Below are 23,421 nucleotides of genomic sequence, written 5' to 3' on the forward strand. Positions count from 1 at the left end.
TCAACAAATGTAAGTATTTTCAAAAAGAAATTAGATTTATATTTAGCATCAAAAATTAACTTTAAAACTTTTTTTTTTTTAATTTTTCGGATTGAATTGTTGTTTATTATCAAAAGCTGTCAAAGTGAGTTTTTAACTCATTTGCAGTTAATGCATCTACAGTTTTAACAACTATCACTATTAAATGATTAAATAATGAATAATGATAACATTGCTATGCTTAAACAAATTTGAGAAAAACAAAAAAAATAGATGAAAAAGTACTTGTCAAACTTGAAAAAGTAGTTAAAATAAATAAATTATGAACTTATGATGAACAAGTTTTACATATTTTTTACATTTATTTGTTTTTTTATGCCATCACTTTAAGTTGAATGCTATCATGAAGCAAATCATAGGTTGGATTTTTGCGTTGGCATTGCCAAAGGTTGATCTGAATTTTGCAGGCAAATGAGCAGATTATGTTTGAACAGTGTTGATCTAAACCAGCAGTAGTAAGTTTAAAAAATGAACTAACAAAAAAATAGAAAGTACAAAAGAAAAAGAAAATATGAAAAAAAAATAACTTAAATATAAGAAGAAAGATTTTTGATCTTTGATTTTTAATAAATTACAAATAAAAAATGAAAGTTCAAAGAGTTTTTTTAAAAAAACAAATATTTAGGCTTTTTTATGTTTATAGTTTTGTTAAAAGTTTTTTGTTGTTTTTATTTGGAAGTCAGCTATAAGTATTATTTACTTATGTAACTTTATGATTGAATTAAAGGACGAAATGGGTTTTTTTTCTTATTTTTTGTTTTTTTTTTAAGGTTTTTTTTTTACTGTGTGGTATTTTCTTTTTTTTTTCTTTATAAAATGTTATGTTATATACTACTAGATTTTTATGTATATGAAATAATAATATACTCTGCAGGCTTTACTTTTCAAAATAAACCAAGGTACTCAGGAAATTCAAAAATTAGGAGCTCAAGAAAGAAAAAAACTAACACTTTTGATAAATGTCTTTTTTTTTAATTTTTTGAATGAACTTAATTTAATATCTTTAAATAAACAAATTTTTTAATCTTAATTTCTTTTGGCAGGTATCTGATCCAAATGATGTTCCTCCTGTTATAGTTACTCCTCACCATTATTTGATAAGCATCTTTAGAAATAGCATTTACTTTGTCACTGTAACACAAAGTGAAGGTAAGTTACTTTGCATTTTTATTCAAAGTTACAATTTTGTTGTAATTATTGTTTCTGTTATTATTGTTGTTATATGTGTGGTTTATGTTGTATATATTAGCCAGCCCTGCCGACCTAACTGCTAATCTTAAAGTGTTTGAGGTCAGCAAAAAATTGCCAACCTTGTTTTTATGTTTTATGCTTAAACCTTTGTGTCAATTTTTTTTTTGCCGATCTGATGCTGACCTCTAACATTTAATTAGGTCTAGCAATAAATTGCTGACCTAATTTTTCCTTAATGCAAGGGTAGACTGATTAGAGCTGGACAGCAATCAATCGCCATAATCACATGATTTTCTCTGATTAATCACGATTAATTGCAGTATGTGCAAAATTCAATTATGAAATCAAAAGTAGTGTATTATGTAATTATATTTTTTCGAAGTTCTACTGAACAAAAGTGAAATTACCATTTGTTTCGAAGTTCTACTGTATAAACAAAAGTGAAATTAACATTTGTTTTGAAGTTCTACTGTATGAACAAAAGTGAAATTAACATTTGTTTTGAAGTTCTACTGTATAAACAAAAGTGAAATTAACATTTGTTTCGAAGTTCTACTGTATAAACAAAAGTGAAATTAACATTTGTTTCGAAGTTCTACTGTATGAACAAATGTGAAATTAACATTTGTTTCAAAGTTCTACTGTATGAACAAAAGTGAAATTAACATTTGTTTCGAAGTTCTACTGTATGAACAAAAGTGAAATTAACATTTGTTTTGTCAAAACTTTAAACAAATAATGTGCTTTTTTACGGCAATTACATGCTAGTAGCAGTTATTATTTCTTGTAAATCTTAGCTTAGACATTAATGTAATTAAATTAAATACAACATTAACACAAATAAAACATTAAAAGATAGTATTTTATATAATAAAAAGTTTTATGAAAACAATAAGTTTTGTTTGTAAAAAAAAAGTTATAGTTATGTCCAGAACGTTGATAATAGCATTATAACTGGCTCTTTGCGAGCAACAACATCAATCTACATTATGAGACTGAGAAAAAAAAATCTGTCAGTAATACAGGTTGAGTTGACAAAATTAACTGCATTTGTTCATTCTTCCAACTTTACATTTACTTTGTCTTCTGCAACATGCTAGTTGCTAAGACACACAAGATCATTCACATTTTCAGATAATAAAGAAACTCTCTTCTTCTGTACAATATGACCAACAAGAGAAAACCTTTCACAGGGTTCAAATGTAATTATGTTACAGGTGTGGCCAAGTATTATTAGTTAACAAAAAAAAATTTATCTTCATATTGTCACATAATTTGTATTAACAACTTTAATTACTTAAAACATTTCATAATATATCGATTTGAACACATGAATTTGGATTAAAATATAGCAATAACAGAAGTTCAAACAAAAAATTCGAAATGGTTCGATTATTTTGTAAATCAGTTGTTATTATTATAAACTATAGTTCGATTATTACATAATTTTAAAACAATTTAAAATAAATAAACAAGGCTATAAATAAACATAATAAAAATGCAAAATAATTTTTTTAATATAATAGTATAATAATAATGCTACAATTTAATATAATAATAATAAACAAAAAATATTTGAAAAACGAAAACTCTTACAGAAAGCTTCACACAGGGAAGAAAAAGTTAAGTAAAACTTGTGAAGCTTTTAAAAAAAACAAGCAGCTGAAACTGATGATGAACTTATTGTAAAGACTAAAAGTAGAAAATAAAATATAGCAAAAACATTTCCAAAAAAATCTTTTATCGTAATAAAAAGTGGAAACTTTTTAGTTTAAATTTAATAGTCTGTAAACGCAAAATTGACAGGTCTGTTTCAAAATGATTCTTGTGCTGACCTTAAACCTTTAGTTTACTGAACTGTTTAATTTAAATTTAAAAGTTTGTTTTCCTCTTTTTAGTACAGTAAAAGATTATATTTTTTAACAAATATTTTTGCTATATTCTGTTTGCCTTTGATATTTTCTGACTTGCGCTGTGGTGCTCTTAGGTACACAGCAAACGCTTTTCATTGGACGAAACAATCTATAGTGTGTGTGTGTGTGTATATATATATATATATATATATATATATATATATATATATATATATATATATATATATATATATATATATATATATATATATATATATATATATATATATATATATAGAACTCTTATATGTTGTCCGAAAGTTTTTCCATATTTTGTTAACAAAAAGTAAAAATTAAAATGCAAGACCGGAATTTTTTCTTTTTTATTGATAGACTGCCTGCCTTAACCAAACCCTCAGTCGATGTAGCAGCACTCCCTTGCGGGTCAGGCTAAAAGATAGTAGATGTAGCAGCAGTCCGTTGCGAGTCAGGCTATTTGTCAGTCGATATAGCAGCACTCCCTTGCGAGTCAGGCTACTTGTTAGTCAATGTAGCAGCACTCCCTTGCGAGTCAGGCTATAAGATAGTCGATGTAGCAACACGCCGTGCATGATTTACAGTAAAAAAAATAAAAATAAAAACATTTTATTATAAAAATTAAAAATAAAAACATTTTATTAAAAAAAATTAAAATAAATTTATTGTTTATATTGTTAAAAACATTCAGAATGTTTTTAAAAACATTCTGGTCAATTAAATTTGCGTTTTTGTGTTTTTTTTAAAAAACGATTAATTTGTAATTAAATTAATGGTTTTGACTTTCTTCCAACACGCAAATGTTGGACAAAAGTGAAAAGTAATTAAAAGTGACGTATGTGTTGGCGTAAGAATCATTTTTTTCCTTCTGTGCTTCCCAAATGCAACAAACTATATATATATATATATATATATATATATATATATATATATATATATATATATATATATATATACTATAGCATGTTTAGATAATCACATACTTACTAGTTTTGCTTATCTCTATAGCATATGGCTTTTTCAGAAAAAGAAGAAAAAAACAAAGAATAACAAAAGAAAAATGCTGCCTTATGCCAAACCATCAGTTGATGTAGTGGCACTCCTTTGCAACCGCTGTCTATAAGATGTATGTACTGAAGTCCCTGGCAGCAAGCTGTTTCAGTGCTTATTTAAACACGCATTTATAGTTATATAAATATATACATATATATACACACTCACACACAAACATTTTAAATCAGATCGATAAAAAATATGATCTAAATTGAATTTTTTTTATTTTAATTGTTTTTTAATGATTTTTCATTAATTTATATAATCTATTTTTATTTAAATATAATAACTAAACATAACTCCTATTTAAATTCGTAATAATATATGTCATATAATACATTATATAATATATGTCATATATTGTGCAATATGTTTATTTTTTATATTTATTGTAATATTTTTAAGTAAATTTTTTGTTTCATATTTTAACTTATTGGCTAATTACATTAATTTCATTAAATCTGCTTTTATTACAAATTTTATAATAAATAGAAATATATTGATATCATAATAACTCTAATTTTACTCAGAGTTTCTTTTTTTTCAAGTTATTAAAAAAAATTGTTGAATCATTCAATCAATCAAACACAAGAGTATTTAAAAAATTTTTTATAGTAATAAAAAAATTTATTTAAATTTCTATTTAATAGCAAAAAATAAATTATTTAAAGACAAAAAAAGAGGTAAATTTTATTTTACATTATTAGTAAACACCCGACTTTCAGATTCAGATCTGGTTTTGTTTTGTTTTTGCATAATATTTTTTTCAAATTAATAAGTAAATCTTTGTTTAAATTTCTAAATTCCCTTTAGAGTTTTGAATCAATAATAGGCATCCATGGTAAATTAACTAATTGTTGTTTTTCTCATTGTTCAGATGTAGTGTTTTTTGAAATGCAGTCTTAATGGTTGTTGGTTAATTTAATAAGATCACTTTTGTTGCCATAACGATCACTTTTGTTGTCGTAAAAAAAGGTGGGATCCAAGACTAAATCAATTTCTTGTGAGAAATGTGTATCGTTTTTTTAAAACTGTTTAATGTAGTTTTAAACAGGTTTTTTTTATTACCTGATGACCCTAACCACAATAGGTCTGCAAAATATTGCTAATATATAATTAAATCAAATAATATTTAAAAATTAATTTATATGCTGCCTTTTTTATCAAATTCAATTGCTTTTTTGTTTCAAAAGCATTACTTTAATGTTAAATGTTTTAATTTTGTTAAAACATGTTATTAGCTATATATCATGGCTTTTATAGTAAATGATGTCATTACTATGTGTTGATAGCTACAAAGCAAAATCTTAACAATATTGTATATAAATACATGTATTATCAATCTATGTATCTAAATCAGGTCTTATTTTAATTAAAAACGGCTTAACACATTTGTTCGTCGTGATTTTGACGTCATAAAATTTTCTTTATTTTATTTTTATTCACAGACATTAAAAAACTTTTTTAAACTACCACATTAAAATAATTTACTGCAAAAAAAGTTTAATTTGCTAATTAAGAAAAACTAGTCTAGAAGTGTTATTTTGTAAATGTACATATTGTAGAATGTTGAATACTGGATCTTTTTGCATGGGTTTTGCTTGTGCCTCTGTTTTTAGGACTAGGCAAATCCTTCTATTATCTCCTAATAAGGGTACAGCTCTAAAACTCACTTTTATGGTTCTGAGGCCAGCTGGTAGTCAGGTTTCCCGAACTCTGTGGCAGCTATAAGAGAGGCTACTCCATCAACAGCTGTAAAATATCAGAGTACTAAGAGTGCCATGTTGCGCATGGATGGTGTCCCTGTTTATACTTTTGGTGTGCATTGTCAAGACCGCATTTGGAACTCTTTGTTACAGCTTAGGGTTTATTAATAGTAATAAGGCAATTGTTTGGACTATTAAATTGTTTACTGAGTACAATCTGTGCTTTGAGTCAAGTTCTTTAACACATTTAAAAAATGACTTTAGTATCAAAAACTATAAAACACAAATAACCATCGTCATCACCAAGTTCTCTAAATCTATCATTCATTAATATTTGTGGTCTTCAAAGTAACTTTTCTTCTGTTGAGTCTTATCTCTTGCAAAGTTCACCAGACTTTTTTGTTTTTTGCGAGACTATTTTGACTTCAGCTGTCTCATCTTATGAACTTAGTGTTGATGGTTATCTTCCTTTAATTTGTAAAGACTCCAATACCCATATGCTTGGCCTTGGTCTATTGGAGTCTTAATTAAAACTAGGTTTGAATCCACAGACTATCCTTTTTTGTGCTTTCATATTGCTCTCCTTTATCTCAAGACTGCACTCTTTTCAATGTTATTTCTGATCAAATTGACCAAGCCCTTTCTCTTTTTCCTTCAGCCAATATTGTTATTGTTAATGTTCATCACACTAAATGGCTTGGTTCAGTGTCAGTGACTCTGCAGGTATTAAGGCCCACAACTATTGTCTTTTAAATCTATAACACAAATAGTCAACTTTCCAACTCGCTTTCCAGACAATCCGAATCATTTATCTTCTCTACTCGACTTCTGTCTTATTTCTAATCCTAGTCAGTGTTTTTTTTTTAGTTTCTCCACGCTCACCCTTAGATGCTTCAAAAGATTAAATCGGTGCTTTAAAAGATTCAATGCTTAGGCATGGAATATTTTATTCCCTCTTGACTATTCCAAGTTAAGCCTTACTCTTCTCCATGGTTTCCTCTCATTGGGCTGTTGTAATTTCCAATCATAACCATTACTTCCATATCTAATGCCAAAACAATTCTCCTGAAAACAGACATCTGTTTACTATTGCTAGAAACCATTGTAAAAAGGTTTTTGTCTAATGCCAAAGCCGGCTCAGGTCACAAAATTTTGTATTTCATCTCAAAAGTTAGGCTACAGAGAATCTATTAAAGATTCTGGAGAATCTTTATTAATTTCTATAATAAAAGCAAGTCTTTTATTCCTTCTCTCTTGTATGGTAAAGATTTTGTTACCTCACCTAAAGACAAAGTTGAATTGTTTGCTAAGAACTTTTCATCAATCTCATCTCTTGATTCCACTCCTACCTGATATAGCCAAAAAAAACAGGTTGTCCATGGCTTGACATTTGTATCACTCCAGCTTCTGTATCTGAAGTGATTTCCTGCTTAGACTCTTCTATAGCTTGTAGTCCGGACAACATAGCTATAGTCTTGTTCTTTGAAGCTGTTGTCTATACTTTCAAAATTATTTAACAAGTGCTTATCATAATCTTGTTTTTTCCAGTCTGCTGGAAAGCGACATCTGTTATCCCTATTTTCAAAAATTCTGGAGAGGGATCTGACTCGTCTAACTACAGTCCCATTAGTGTTCTACTTATCATTAGCAAGGTTTTTGAGTCTTTAATTAACAAACATTAAATCTCATATTAAATCTAGTAATTTCTGATTATCAATATGGATTTCGAATTCTTGTTCTACTTCTGATTTGTTAATGGTAATGTATTAGATAGATGCGGAGAGGCTAAGGTCTGAACATTTCCAAGACCTTTGATAAAGTTTGGTATGCTGGTCTTCTCTATAAGTTTTCTTCTTAATGAATCCTTCCCTACTAATCATAGTATAAAAATTGTCCTCGATGGACAGCACTCTTTTTCATTTCCATTAACTTTAGGGGTTCCTCAAAGTTCTAACTTTAGCCCTATACTTTTTTTTAATTTACATTAATGATCTCCCAGAAATTCTCGCATCTAAGGTGGCATTGTTCGCTAATGGTACAACCATTTATTCTTGTCTTGACAAGAAGCTAACACTTTCCGATTGCTTGGGGGCATTTAAGCTTAAAAAGGATCTCACATCTCCCTCAGCATGGGGATTTCAGTGGCTGGTAAACTTTAACTCAGATAAAACTCAATTTTTTTCCAGCTAATCTTTATTGCAACAATCTAGATCTTATATGTGCGAACACTAATGTACTCGTTAAGTCATCTACCCTTTGTCTTCTAGGATTAACTCTTACTTCCAATCTTTCTTGGAAACCATATATCAAATCCATTGCATCATTGTAAATGTAGTTGGACCTGCTGTTGCAGCCAACCTTCAACCATTGATACAATGTTGCTTCTCTTTCTATAAATACTATAATGGGCGCTGCTCTAAATGGCAAGCATCTCTTGTACCATCTACTAAAATTCATTTAAAGGTTACTCGTCATTCAATTAAGTCTCATCTTTACTGTGACTATTCCAAAGTGCAGTAACTTCCAGCTCTAATAATGGTTGCTTGCCGCCTTGTTGGAAGTTAAGACAATAATAAAAAAAGGATAAAAAGTGTCTCAAGTGAAATAGCTTATGGCTTATGTTAAAAGGCTTAATGTGTATGTATATGGCCATTTTACTCTTTAAAACAAGGCCTGTAAACATCTTTACATATATACATCAAGTATCTAAGTATTTATGTATTAAATTACATAGACTGTTCCAACTAGCATTATTGTTACAAGCCGTTGCTAATCCATTTTTTATTTTAATGTTGCTTAAATAATCATCTAAAGTTTTGTTTGAACAAAAATTAAATAATGTATATAAACAAAAATTACCTTGTTTTTAATGTTCTTAACCTTGTAACATAAATTACCTAGTTTTTAATGTTCTTAACTTGTCAAATAATATTTGAATAGTAATAACAAAAAGATTAAAATGTTCAAGTTTTAAAACATTCAAAAACTGAAAAAATGTTAAATGTTATAAGTATTATTTGTTTTATCATGGATTTTTTAATATTTTATTTACCATATTTTTTTACCTCCCCGAGGCTAAGAGAGCTACTAGAGTCGAGGAGACTTTGTTTTTGGTGGTTGCAACTCTCACTCAACTGCATTTTTTAAGTTTTTACTATTATTATTATTATTGTTGTTATTAAAATACTGTTAAAATTATATATGTGCAACAAATACATAAGTTTATCACTCATTTATAAATTTATTTGCATTATGATGTATAAATAATAACATTTCATCATGTTGAGGTAACAGCATTGATGGCTTTTTTTCCATAAATATTTCCATATTCTGAAAACAACCTTTCTGAAAATACAGAGGATGCAGGTGATGCTAGTAACCTAAGTGCTAACTCTTTTAGCAGTGGAAATTTTAATTTTTTCTATAATTGAGTGATTAAAGGAAACATCAACTTCTTGAGCAGGTTTTTCAAGGGAGTCTTGATTAGAACTCAATATAATTTGAACTTTTTTGTACAGATGTAGAAGATAAATAGTAATTTTTTTTCCTCTTCCTACAATTTACAATGAAATTATTTTGCGTGATTATGCAGTGGAGTTGTGGAAAATGACTTCTGACCAGATTTATTACATCCCCTGATTATCTGCTTTCCATATGGAATGAGAATTGCTGTGGAATCACAGCTATCATTATTTTGAAAAGCTTTTAAAGTAAACTCACCATTTTGAAGGTTTATCACGGTAATATTGTGTCATAATAAAATATATTTTTTAGGATTTGAATTACATTATCCAGCCGAATAATTTTTAAATATCCAGGTATTCGACCCCTGGTCGGATAATTAAAAAATGCTATCGGGACACCTCTTATTTATATACATTTTTATGCATTATTTGTAATGTCTTTCTTCCATTCTGAAAATAAATCCTGTTGCAGTTAATCGTATCAAAAGTACTCTTCATTTTTTAAAAGTTTTAATGTCAGGTATGTTAGAAAAAAAGAGAAATAATCAGCCATTTTTGAACTTAAAATCATAACTACTTGAAACTTTATTTTAATCCAAAGTGGCATGCACTCCCCCCCCTCTCTATAACAGGGCCCCAAGCCAGCCTAAAGCGGCAAATATAACACCAGTTGATTAACTTAAGCTATGCAAATATAACATCAGTTTTCTTAACAACATAGACGGAAAAGCAGTTTTAAAATTATTATAGTTTATTGTGTATATATTACTCTCTTTACATTGTATTCAGTAGCGATGTATTGGTAGTGGTGTAGTGATGATGGTGTAGTGATGATGGTGTAGTGGTAGAGCATAAAATTTCTTGCTTCATAAGCTAGAAGTTTTGAGTATCCATGTCTCTGTTTGTACTGCTCTTATTTCTAAAAAAAAGTGTTTTCATGCGATTTGATATAAACAGAGTTTTGTAATCATTTTTATATTTATTTTTTATTTTATATTTAGTTCCCCCATTATTTGTTATTGAGTTCCTTCACCGTGTTGGAGACACATTTGTAGACTATTTTAGTGATTTTAATGAACAAGTTATTAAGGATCAAATTGTTGTAGTGTATGAGGTATTTATTTTAATTGTTTTGTGTATTAGAAATTGTTTGCCACCATAAAATTATATAGTACAGGTGACATCCCTATTTTCAAAACAATCTTTTTAATGAAAAAGTTTATAATATAGTTCTACTAGAACAAGAGTAATTTGATATAAAAATTTTTATCAGAAATGTGTTGCATAATAAACTATATATTTCATAGCTGCTGGAAGAAATGCTTGATAATGGTTTTCCTCTTGCAACTGAGAGTAATATTTTAAAAGAACTTATCAAACCTCCTAATATAATAAACAAAGTTGTTAATTCTGTCACTGGGAGTACAAAGTAAGAACATTTTAAACTCTTAATTTTACTGACTTTAACATATTGTGTGGAATTGTTATTATTGGATAAACTTTTAATCATTACAAATAATACTTAAAATATGAACTTTTATATATTTAATATAGTGTTAGCAGTGAGCTTCCCACTGGTTCTTTATCAAATGTTCCATGGAGAAGGTCAGGAGTGAAATATGCAAATAATGAGGTGAATTTTGAAGTTTAGCTTTTTTTATTCTTTGTGTTTATAAAAGATGAATAATATAAATTTAAACTCAAAGTTTGTTTAATTTTAGATATACTTCGATATCACAGAAGAAATTGATTGCATAATTGACAAACAGGTTTGTTTATTTATTTTTTTCGCAAAAACAAATTTAAAAAGTTTTTAAATTAATAAATTTTGTAAATATGTTTAAATAATTAACCTTTGCTTAAACATATGTTTAAATAAACCTATGTTTAAATAATTTTTTGCTTTGTTTTTAGGGCTCAATTATAAATCAAGAGATAAATGCATATGTATGTTTAGCTTTTAATCTATTATATTGTATTTATATATAAGTAGATTCAAATTTAAAAAAAGAAGTTTTGTCATTTCTAACCTCTATCAGTTTAAATTTTTGAAAAAGTATTGTCAAATTTCAATTATTTTAAATTTTTTTCAAGTTAAAAAGATTTTAGTTTGAAAAAAAAAAATTTAGAAATTTTTTTTTTCAGATTGATTCATTTACTCGGCTTTCTGGAATGCCAGGTTTATTTTTATACTTATACTTATGTCAGGATAAGCTATTACATACATAGAAATATTATTTTTATACTTTGTTTTATATCTATATTAATAAATGCAGATTCATCTGTATATAGCATGTCACCATGGCTTCGCACTAATATATTTGTGATAACTTAAATTCATAAATGAACTGAGGACTTGGATTTGGGCTGGCATGTACAATAGCGTATATATATCAGCAATTGCGTACTAATTTTTTTTATCTTTTTAACATATGGCTTTTTTGTAAAAGAAGAAGAAAAAAACAAAGAATAATGAAAAAAGAGATTGCTGCTGTATTCTCTTTCTTGGTTGTCTTTGATTTTTACCACTAAATGTAAACTTTGTTTAAAAAAAAAAATTAATTTAGTAGAATGAAAAAGGTTTAAAAACTTTAAATTAATAGATTGCCTGCCTAAACCAAAACCTTCAGTAAATGTATCAGCACTCCTCATATGTTCTACCTATTTCTCAGTCGATGTATGGAAACAGTAAAAAAATAAAAATATTCAAAATGTTTTTATTTTTATTAAAAAAACAAAAATATTCCTGCCTATAAAGTTGCGTTTTTGAGTGAGAGAGAGACAGAATACATCAAAAGGCTTAAGACATAAAACCAAGGAAATATTATGATAGGGACTGCAGTTAAAACATAAATGTTATATTTACATTAGCTCCCAATTTGAATAACATTATGCAACAAAAAAACAAATCTCATGTGGAAGTATTTATATTAAAAAAGAATATTAATTCAAAATGTGTGGAACACCAAAGTACCTGTAAAAATGAAAAATGGACAAATTCAGGAGCCATTGAACATTCTAGAACATGCAGTGGTAACCTTGATTGGGTGAATCCTAAGACCTTGGCTGTCATTTCAGAATACATAATAAGAAAAATTAGGGAATCCTTAGAGATTAACAAAGTGAGTGCTTTTTGAAGCGTGTTTGACACGGTACTCTTGGCAGCCATTGCAAACAAGGTAATAGCGAGAAAGAGTTTCAGCGCTTTTTTTCTTAGAAAAGTCAACAAAAGTGTATGTAATGTTAAAACATACTAAAACATGTATCAAGTTTTGAAGTTTGACTTTCACTCAAAAATTGCATTACAGCTCCTTAAGATCTTTGATCTGTAGCACATATTTCCGTTTGATAAAGTCTTTAATATTTTATATAGTTTTAAAACTTTGCATAGTTAATATACCTTTGTAGCCGAGTGGTTAGCTCGCTAGGTTTTTAACTTGGAGGCTGTGGTTCTATTCCTACCATTACTTTTTTTTTTTTTAATTTAATCTTTTTTGATTTTTCTAAAATGCAAAATAAATAAATAAATAAAGATTTATTAGAAAATAATATACTATTGAAGAAAGAAGTTTGTTTAGAAAAAAAGAAAGTTGTTTTGTTTTGCATTTTTAACTACCAAAATTTTTTTTTAAAAAAAGCAAGCTGATGATTTAAACTTGCCACACAGCAATCTTAACTTTTTTAAAACAGTAAGGGGTTTAAAAAGTATGTTTTTATTAAAAATATAATTGAAGATTTCAATTTTATATGGAAATAAACCATTTTATTAAATTTATAATTTTTTAAAATACTAAAAAGTTAAAAATACCTAATATTACGTTAATAAGGAAGTTTAAACTTTTACATCTATTTTGCCACACCTCTGTTAAATATTTTAAACCAAGTGAGCGGCAAAGACAGAATTAAAATAACCATCGAAATAGTATTATACTCCATATAATATTGGAAGAGTCAGCTTAGACGCTTTTTACTAATAATGCACAAGGCATTGTAGATATGCACGCTGTTTTTTTTTATTTCCTATTATAAATTTTTTTATTTCCTTTTATAAATTTCTGAAATATCTTTGAAAAATCTTTTATTATCATAAATGATATAACTATTGAATATACTTTTATTTGTAAATGTATGTATTTTTTAATTTTTTAATCTGTTTTTAAAGTTACTAAAGTACAGTTGATTAATGTTTTACTTAATGAAACACGTTCTGTTTTATAGATGATGTATTAAAATTGTATCTTGACAGGATGTTAATTTTGTAGAGGCTAAAGTTGACCTTAATTAGTATTTTTGTAGTTGGTTAATCTACCAATTGTTAATTAATAATTAGGGTTTGTAATCCCGTGCTATATTTTATAATCCCGGGATTTCGGGATTACATTTACCTATTCCCGGGATCCCGGGATTTTGAAATACCTGTTTTTGAAAGATTTTAACATATTATTTTAGAAAAATTTTAAGGAAATTAATAAGACATTTAAAGTATGTTTAGAAAAAACTTACAAATTTCAAGGAAGTTCTTTGGTTTGTTAATATTATACATACTTAATTATTAAATTATAAAGACGTTGTTTTTGTAGATATAATATACGTATGCAATTATTTTTGATTATTCTTAAAATACGTTTTGAGGAAGCAGAGCACATCCAAAGTTTCATCCCCTAGACAACTTCTTATTTTTGTTGCAAAAAGTCCGGCCGCAGAAAAAGCATGTTCTGATTCCACACTGGTAGGCTTAATAGTCATTAAAAAATCATACGCTCTTTGCAAAAAATCACCACGTGTTACTCCATTTTCAAACAACACCATTTCCTTTTGAATTTTCATCGATAACGTCTCACATCGAGTTGGTATGCTGGGCAAATGTGCTTTTTTTATAGCTTTATTAAGTTCGTTTGTGATTCTTTTGCTGTTTTTAAGAGCAAAAGAAATAGATTCAGATGAAGAGTCAGAAGAATCAGAAACAATTTCGAGTAGTGCCTCATTTGAAACAGAAAATTCAACTTCTGATTCAGACTCATTAGCTGTTAATGATGTAGCTGGATTTGTAGCGTCTAGTCTTTCAAGTAACTCAACTATTAATTTGCGACATTTTATTGAAGTCGGAACTGTTACTAGCTCTATTTCAGATTCGGACTGAATGTTGGTTCTACCATTGTGCAGATACTGAAGGATCCCACTTGCATTGGTACGCCTTTGTTGCATTCGAAGAACAAGAGATGAATGCAACTTTTGACTTATAACATTGTTAGCATCTTTAAGTTTTTTTAACATAAAAATTATGGCAACATCGGCTGTAAACAAATTAGCATTCCGACGGCAAAGGGCCTCAACTGTTGCTTTTACTGGAAGTAGCGCATTAATGATAGCAGATACAGTTTTAAGCTCAATATTAGATAAAGCCAAAGATTCACCTTCCGGTAGACTTATGTCTATTAATGCCTTTTGTATACAATTTTTTAATAAATAGACGCGTTGAAGCATTGACAAAAGACTATTCCATCTTGTCTTGCAGTCTTTAATTAGAGCTATTTGTTTCCCAAATTTAACCGCAACATACTTCTGGAAGATATCGTTTTTTTTTTGGTGATCGTCTGAACATTACCATTACTTTTCGTACCTTTTTGATCACTGGACCACAATTTACCTCAGTAACATCAAATTTGTTTCCTCGATGCCAATTATGACTAGCATTAAGATCAACCAGTTTATCGTTGTCAGAAAAATCATCATCCTCGCAAGAGTTACTCTCTGAAAAATCGTCTTCTATATCTGATTGTTCGTCTTCGTCGAATTGCTGATCTATTTCTCTTTCTATATCCTGCTTTTGATATAGTACTTCAATAACGGCCAGTTGCACACCATGGGCAAAACATAACTGTTGATTTACAGGTAATATTTTCCCAACTTTTTTCATCACACTTGCTCCGTCAGTCATAATACCAACAATATCTTTTCTCAAATCAAGTCCATGTTGTGCAAGCTTTTGTTCTAATAGCTCAATACACTTATCTGCAGACATTGATCTCGTTATACAAATTAAGCCTAAGCTCCAGAACTGACAATTTCGTGCATGTAAATTAATATTCATGTAGCAACGGTTACACAATGATGTCCATTCATCAAAAGTTAAAGAAAATCTTTCTCCTACACCGAATTCAGGGTTTTTTTTTATAGCTATTTCAGTAATAAAAAAACTCCTTATTTTTTTGCTGTAATCTACAACCATTTTACTCACAGTGTTGACTGTTGTGGGTAAACTTTTGAATCCTGTAGCTATAAGACCTGCACATATATCACTAGAACAGCATATCACGTTGAACGAAATCCCATCAATGGCTGTTAATCGTTCAAGTGTAGCAGGAAGTGATTTTTCTTCTCGCTCCAATATCGGAAAATAATTGGTTAACGTTTTGTTTTGTTTTTATTGGTGGTTCATCTCGTGTGTTTACTGAAATAGTAGTTGGTGTGAGGTTAATTTTATGGATGGAAAGTAAGTGCGTATGAAGACCTTTTGTTGAACCACCTCCAATTTTTAAAATTTTTTTGCAGTTAGTAGACTTACACATTGCTGTTTTCCCTTTTTCTTCTCTTAAAAAATGTTTCCAAACAGCAGAATTACTTTTTTTGTCATACTTCATGTACAAAGCCATTATAATTTTAGAAAATTTACTGTTCAAAAAACCAGCAATTTTATTTTTTATTAAAACTTGTACTTTAAAATAGTCACAAACAGATAACGTTTATTCGAGATAAAAATTGTCAGAAACTTGAATAAATGCGACTAAGCACCAAAAATTTTTAAGAATGTAATTGCAATCCAATTTCAATTGTTAAACTTTAATCCAATTATTCAAAAACATAACTGCAAGAATTTCAAAATTGTCAAATTTGAATTTTAATGCAATCGAACGAAAAAAATTTTTTGTAAATAAAACTTTTTTTAAATATTTTGCTTTGTTAATAAATATATAGATTTCCAGTTAATACATGTGGTGTATATTTTCCTTTTTTTAATTTGATTAAATTTTTTAAATTATTAAGATGACGTCTGTTCAATATAGTTATACAATTGAAAACTATTGAAAATTTTTGTTTTGTTAATTTGTTAATGAATATGTAAATAAAAATATCTTTTATTTTACATAAATTTTTGGCATTATTTTGAAACCGCAATCCGTTTTGATTTGAATTCTATCCATTATCTAACGTAAACTTCAAGTAATGTAAATTATATCATATTTTACAGATTTACTTTGACTAAAAATTTTATTGTGAAAATATCACCTTAATTTTGATTTATATCATTTATATGCTCTTTTATAAAGTTTAATATGTTAATTTATATGTTAATTTATAAAGTCTTTGGTTTGTTAAGCAGTTTTAAAAGATAATAAAGCATGCCAAACTTTATGTGGGTTCAAATCTTTTTGCTGACACACTTGATTTTTTTAAATCTTTTTTAATTTTCTAAAAACATTTTTAAAGGCCTATGGATATTACATGCATAACATATATATTGATATTACATACTGTAACAAACAAAGGGGAGAGAATTTTTTAAAAAGCTATTTAAAATTTCTAAAAACATAAAAACACCATTAGAAATTTATTGCACATATGTCATGATAGAGATTACGTTATTAATATGCTTAAGTAATTAGTTAGGTTTGCATTTTTAACACGCATTAAAGAGACAACTTTCTTATAGAAAAAAATTTTACATGCTGACTTAAACTTTCTTCAAAATTAACGGAGCAAAAGTCCTAATAAGCCGCAGATGGTCTGGAAAAAAAAAGATTATCGGTAACATGCTTATATTAAATTAAAAATGTACTAATTTTTTTTTTTTTTTGAAAATCTGTATTGTTGCCATGGTAACCACTAAATACCCCTAAAATGACCAAAAAATGACTTTATGTCGGCCAAAATACAAAGCAATTGGCTCACTTCCACCTTTCCATATTTAACCATAATGTTGTCATAAGGCAGGGCTATGATATGAGTTGAACAGATTTCGCGTAACTTTTTCTCACCAGCACAACAGGGCGATGGAAGTTTTCAGTCAAATTTTTTATTTTTTTATTAACCAAAAACTTTTTTCTTTAAATTTAAATAAAATCCACTCCATTCATATCATAGAGTATAATATGGACAACACTTCATGAAAATTTCATTAAAAAATATACCGTTCTCCAAATATATTGGCCTGCGTCCACAAATTGCTATTCTGAAAAAAACACGACTAAAGTAAAAACTTTAAATACAGAAATATTTTATTCATAAAATAGGTAAAAAAAATAATCTAAATTTTCAAAATCCACCAGGTAGATATAAAGTCACCATCTTTTTCAATTATTTTGTCATTTTTTTTTCAACTTTTTGGCACGTAATATTTGCCGTCTTGACTTATTATCAGGGTTTATTTGATATTTAGCATTTCTTTTTCTTCCATTATTCAATGCTTTGCATCCTGCAATCATATGGTTCCATTTTCAGTTCTACGGTCCCAAATCATTCTATAAAACAATTAGCATTTTGTGTTTTCGCTTGCAAACATTTTTGTAACTCACTGTCTTCACTTAACTCTTCAAATATATATCTCACTTTCATAATAAGATCCATTGGTAAACCCGGTCCTGGCTTATATGTTGTTGTTTTGTTTATTTTACCAGCATTATATATGCACCAGCTGTCTGGACCAGTCATGCAGTGTGGAAAATGTAAGCTATTATTTTTTGATGAAGCCACATGAAATAGCAATGCTAACACTCCTGCCTTCATTTCCTTTAGGTTACCTGCATTTTGTCTGATTGCAACTACAACAAAATTTTGTAAGCGATCAATAATCACATCTGTAAAACGCCCTTTACCACCAAGGCCTTTTTCTCTTTTCTTTAAATTCTGTAGCTGTGTTCCAACTCTCTTTTGGTAATGTCCAACGCATTCCAGCATTTCAATTTCTATATCAGGGTTTGTATTTTTAACATTCATGTAACTTTTACTGTCTCCATCACCTAAATATTGAACATATCTTAACTGGCAATTATCAATAGAACGCTGAAAAACTCATTTTGCTCCTTCTGGCTCCATACCACCAGCAAAACCTTGGTAATTATACTTACAAATATAGGAATTTCTCCATTGTGCATAAGCATTTGGATAAGACTTTTGAAGGCCTTGATTAATACTACAACCTTTACAATATCTAGAGATGACTTTAACATCTAACACTTTGCCACTAACAGTAGAGATAACAGAAAAATAATAGAGATGTAGAACTGATAAAGATAGTTGCAATCTTTTTTTTGAATCTTAAGATATAACAAGGAAGATAAACCATGTTGTTTATTATATCTCTCGCCTAATGAGAATGTGGGACTACCACATTCTGGACACAGAAAAGAGCAAAAAACAGAAACTAAAACAGCAGCATCAATGATAACCAGATATACAAGGTTTCAAAATGAGTGTATCTTCTAAGTCTTCAACTTTTCGAGACGAAGCTGACAAATTAAGTGAATTTTCATTATTTTGTTCACAAGTGCTGTTAGCAGTAGTTAAATTTATTGTTGGCTAATAAAACTAATATTGTCAGAAACACTATCAATGTTCACAGATTTACTAACGTTTCCTATAAATCCTTACCTTTTACAGTAAGTTTGTGTATGTTGTTTCTCTCGACAATCTTTTCCCATTTTCACTAATAAAACTAAGCTGATAAAATAACACTATAACTGATTTAAGTTGTTGTACTTTATGTAACAACTTTTACAAAAAGTTTATAAAGAAGCTGTTCAAGCTTGTACATTACAATTATAACACACGTTTGAGTTGAATTAAGGTAAAATGTATGGTGTATACAGTTAAACAAGTGTGTTGCTATGGCATTGCTAGGGATATCACGTTGAGATTCATTTAAAGTGTGTATGAGTTCATTTAAATAGACAATTTAAGATTAAGTTATAGTTTAATGTGCTACTTTTAAAATAATTTTTATGATCACACACAGGTAAAAGTAGTTATAAACAGTTTGTTGTTGTTTTTTTTGAAATTTTAAGGGGGGATAGCCCCTTAAAGAAAAAAAAAATAAGGTCCCCATTTTTTTTTTTTTTTATTGTTCTGTTTTTTTTATAGAAGTTATAAAGTATTTAACATAAATCATTTACTCAAAATAAAGATTATTATATTTTGCTCTTTTTTAAAATTTATTGAAATTAAGCGAAATTATTAAAATGGTCAGATTGGAATAGACTTATCATGACAGTATATGGGTCATGGTCCGTTGTTCTACATATTCAAGTCATGTTTTTTGAAACTTTTTAAACTGATGGTAATTAATTAACACATTTCAAGCGGGTATTCTAAATATTATTTAGACAGGTACTAATATCCAATCGGTTGATAAATAGTGGTTCGCGCAAAGGCTACCGAAACGTTTAAAGCTTTTTAAAGTTAATTAATTTTTTTTTTTTTTCATAGCTCTAAAAAGTAAAAAATATGTATAGTTTTTCTATATGTATATAGTTCATTTTCTATATGTATATAGTTCATTTTCTATATGTATATAGTTCATTTTCTATATGTATATAGTTCATTTTCTATATGTATATAGTTCATTTTCTATATGTATATAGTTCATTTTCTATATGTATATAGTTCATTTTCTATATGTATATAGTTCATTTTCTATATGTATATAGTTCATTTTCTATATGTATATAGTTCATTTTCTATATGTATATAGTTCATTTTCTATATGTATATAGTTCATTTTCTATATGTATATAGTTCATTTTCTATATGTATATAGTTCATTTTCTATATGTATATAGTTCATTTTCTATATGTATATAGTTCATTTTCTATATGTATATAGTTCATTTTCTATATGTATATAGTTCATTTTCTATATGTATATAGTTCATTTTCTATATGTATATAGTTCATTTTCTATATGTATATAGTTCATTTTCTATATGTATATAGTTCATTTTCTATATGTATATAGTTCATTTTCTATATGTATATAGTTCATTTTCTATATGTATATAGTTCATTTTCTATATGTATATAGTTCATTTTCTATATGTATATAGTTCATTTTCTATAAGTATATATTTCAATTTATATTTGTATATGGTTCATTTTCTATATGTATATAGTTCATTGTCTATATGTATATAGTTCATTTTCTATATGTTTATAGTTCATTTTCTATATGTATATAGTTCATTTTCTATATGTATATAGTTCATTTTCTATATGTATATAGTTCATTTTCTATATGTATATAGTTCATTTTCTATATGTATATAGTTCATTTTCTATATGTATATAGTTCATTTTCTATATGTATATAGTTCATTTTCTATATGTATATAGTTCATTTTCTATATGTATATAGTTCATTTTCTATATGTATATAGTTCATTTTCTATATGTATATAGTTCATTTTCTAGATGTATATAGTTCATTTTCTATATGTATATAGTTCATTTTCTATATGTATATAGTTCATTTTCTATATGTATATAGTTAATTTTCTATATGTATATAGTTCATTTTCTATATGTATATAGTTCATTTTCTATATGTATATAGTTCATTTGCTATATGTATATAGTTCATTTTCTATATGTATATAGTTCATTTTCTATATGTATATAGTTCATTTTCTATATGTATATAGTTCATTTTCTATATGTATATAGTTCATTTTCTATATGTATATAGTTCATTTTCTATATGTATATAGTTCATTTTCTATATGTATATAGTTCATTTTCTATATGTATATAGTTCATTTTCTATATGTATATAGTTCATTTGCTATATGTATATAGTTCATTTTCTATATGTATATAGTTCATTTTCTATATGTATATAGTTCGTTTGCTATATGTATATAGTTCGTTTGCTATATGTATATAGTTCATTTTCTATATGTATATAGTTCATTTTCTATATGTATATAGTTCATTTTCTATATGTATATAGTTCATTTTCTATATGTATATAGTTCATTTTCTATATGTATATAGTTCATTTTCTATATGTATATAGTTCATTTTCTATATGTATATAGTTCGTTTGCTATATGTATATAGTTCGTTTGCTATATGTATATAGTTCATTTTCTATATGTATATAGTTCATTTGCTATATGTATATAGTTCATTTGCTATATGTATATAGTTCATTTTCTATATGTATATAGTTCATTTTCTATATGTATATAGTTCATTTGCTATATGTATATAGTTCATTTTCTATATGTATATAGTTCATTTTCTATATGTATATAGTTCATTTTCTATATGTATATAGTTCATTTTCTATATGTATATAGTTCATTTTCTATATGTATATAGTTCATTTGCTATATGTATATAGTTCATTTTCTATATGTATATAGTTCATTTTCTATATGTATATAGTTCATTTGCTATATGTATATAGTTCATTTGCTATATGTATATAGTTCATTTTCTATATGTATATAGTTCATTTGCTATATGTATATAGTTCATTTGCTATATGTATATAGTTCATTTGCTATATGTATATAGTTCATTTGCTATATGTATATAGTTCATTTGCTATATGTATATAGTTCATTTGCTATATGTATATAGTTCATTTGCTATATGTATATAGTTCATTTGCTATATGTATATAGTTCATTTGCTATATGTATATAGTTCATTTGCTATATGTATATAGTTCATTTTCTATATGTATATAGTTCATTTTCTATATGTATATAGTTCATTTGCTATATGTATATAGTTCATTTTCTATATGTATATAGTTCATTTTCTATATGTATATAGTTCATTTGCTATATGTATATAGTTCATTTGCTATATGTATATAGTTCATTTGCTATATGTATATAGTTCATTTGCTATATGTATATAGTTCATTTGCTATATGTATATAGTTCATTTTCTATATGTATATAGTTCATTTTCTATATGTATATAGTTAATTTGCTATATTTATATAGTTAATTTTCTATATGTATATAGTTAATTTTCTATATGTATATAGTTAATTTTCTATATGTATATAGTTAATTTGCTATATGTATATAGTTAATTTTCTATATGTATATAGTTAATTTGCTATATTTATATAGTTAATTTTCTATATGTATATAGTTCATTTTCTATATGTATATAGTTAATTTTCTATATGTATATAGTTAATTTTCTATATGTATATAGTTAATTTTCTATATGTATATAGTTAATTTGCTATATTTATATAGTTAATTTTCTATATGTGTATAGTTTATTTTCTATATGTATATAGTTAATTTTCTATATGTATATAGTTAATTTGCTATATGTATATAGTTAATTTTCTGCCGCTTAATAAAAAATATTGGAGTAAGGAATAAGTATAGAAAAGGTCAGTATGGAATAGATTTACCAAGACCCGTATTTTACGGGTTTGGACAGCTTGTATATAAATATATATATATATATATATATATATATATCTGTGTGTGTGTGTACATATATACATATATAAGTTATAATGTTATAGTATTATGGTAACTTTATAGATCTCACTCTTTCACTGATCAATCCTCGCTTGCTTGATGATGTTAGTTTTCATCCATGTATACGATTAAAAAGATGGGAGGTAATTCTTAACTTGTTGCATTAAAATGTTTTATAGATTCTTATAGTTTCTTTAAAATATTGCTTATTTCATCATTTCATTGAATGAATACTTATATTGTTGTTATCTGATAAAAATTTATTGGTGATGATTTTTAAAATATGATCCTTTTCAGATGATTTTAACATTTGTTTCAAGTTTTATCTTAAACAACTTGAGGATTTTTTTATCAGTCAAATATTTGATCTTATATGACAAAGATAGTCTAGATTAGTGATTCTTCCCGGGAAAAATTTTATTCCAATTTCCCGGAATCCCGGGAAATTTTTTTTGGGATCCCGGGATTTTTGTACACACATTTTTTAACTTTCCCGCCAAAGTCAGAATTTTTTGTTTTCCGGACCATAAGAAATATTGCTTATTTATATTGTTTACATATTAAA

At 27.0% G+C, this 23,421-nt stretch overlaps 1 protein-coding gene across 2 annotated transcripts in view; it reads left to right on the plus strand.

The window, feature by feature from the left end:
* Window positions 1-23,421, plus strand: part of LOC100197412 (AP-3 complex subunit mu-1) — a 52,333-nt gene that overhangs the window by 20,724 nt on the left and 8,188 nt on the right. For both annotated transcript variants that reach the window (XR_010636676.1, XM_065790736.1), the window contains exons 3-10: window positions 1,083-1,188; window positions 10,344-10,456; window positions 10,650-10,771; window positions 10,897-10,975; window positions 11,064-11,111; window positions 11,257-11,289; window positions 11,488-11,521; window positions 22,920-22,999. Coding sequence is in view for 1 of the 2 variants with exons in the window: in XM_065790736.1 (XP_065646808.1) it covers window positions 1,083-1,188; window positions 10,344-10,456; window positions 10,650-10,771; window positions 10,897-10,975; window positions 11,064-11,111; window positions 11,257-11,289; window positions 11,488-11,521; window positions 22,920-22,999 (615 nt within the window). In the remaining variant the exon portion in view is untranslated. The remainder of the gene's footprint in view (window positions 1-1,082; window positions 1,189-10,343; window positions 10,457-10,649; window positions 10,772-10,896; window positions 10,976-11,063; window positions 11,112-11,256; window positions 11,290-11,487; window positions 11,522-22,919; window positions 23,000-23,421) is intronic.

Source organism: Hydra vulgaris, chromosome 02, assembly GCF_038396675.1.
Source record: "Hydra vulgaris chromosome 02, alternate assembly HydraT2T_AEP".
Taxonomy (NCBI): domain Eukaryota; kingdom Metazoa; phylum Cnidaria; class Hydrozoa; order Anthoathecata; family Hydridae; genus Hydra; species Hydra vulgaris.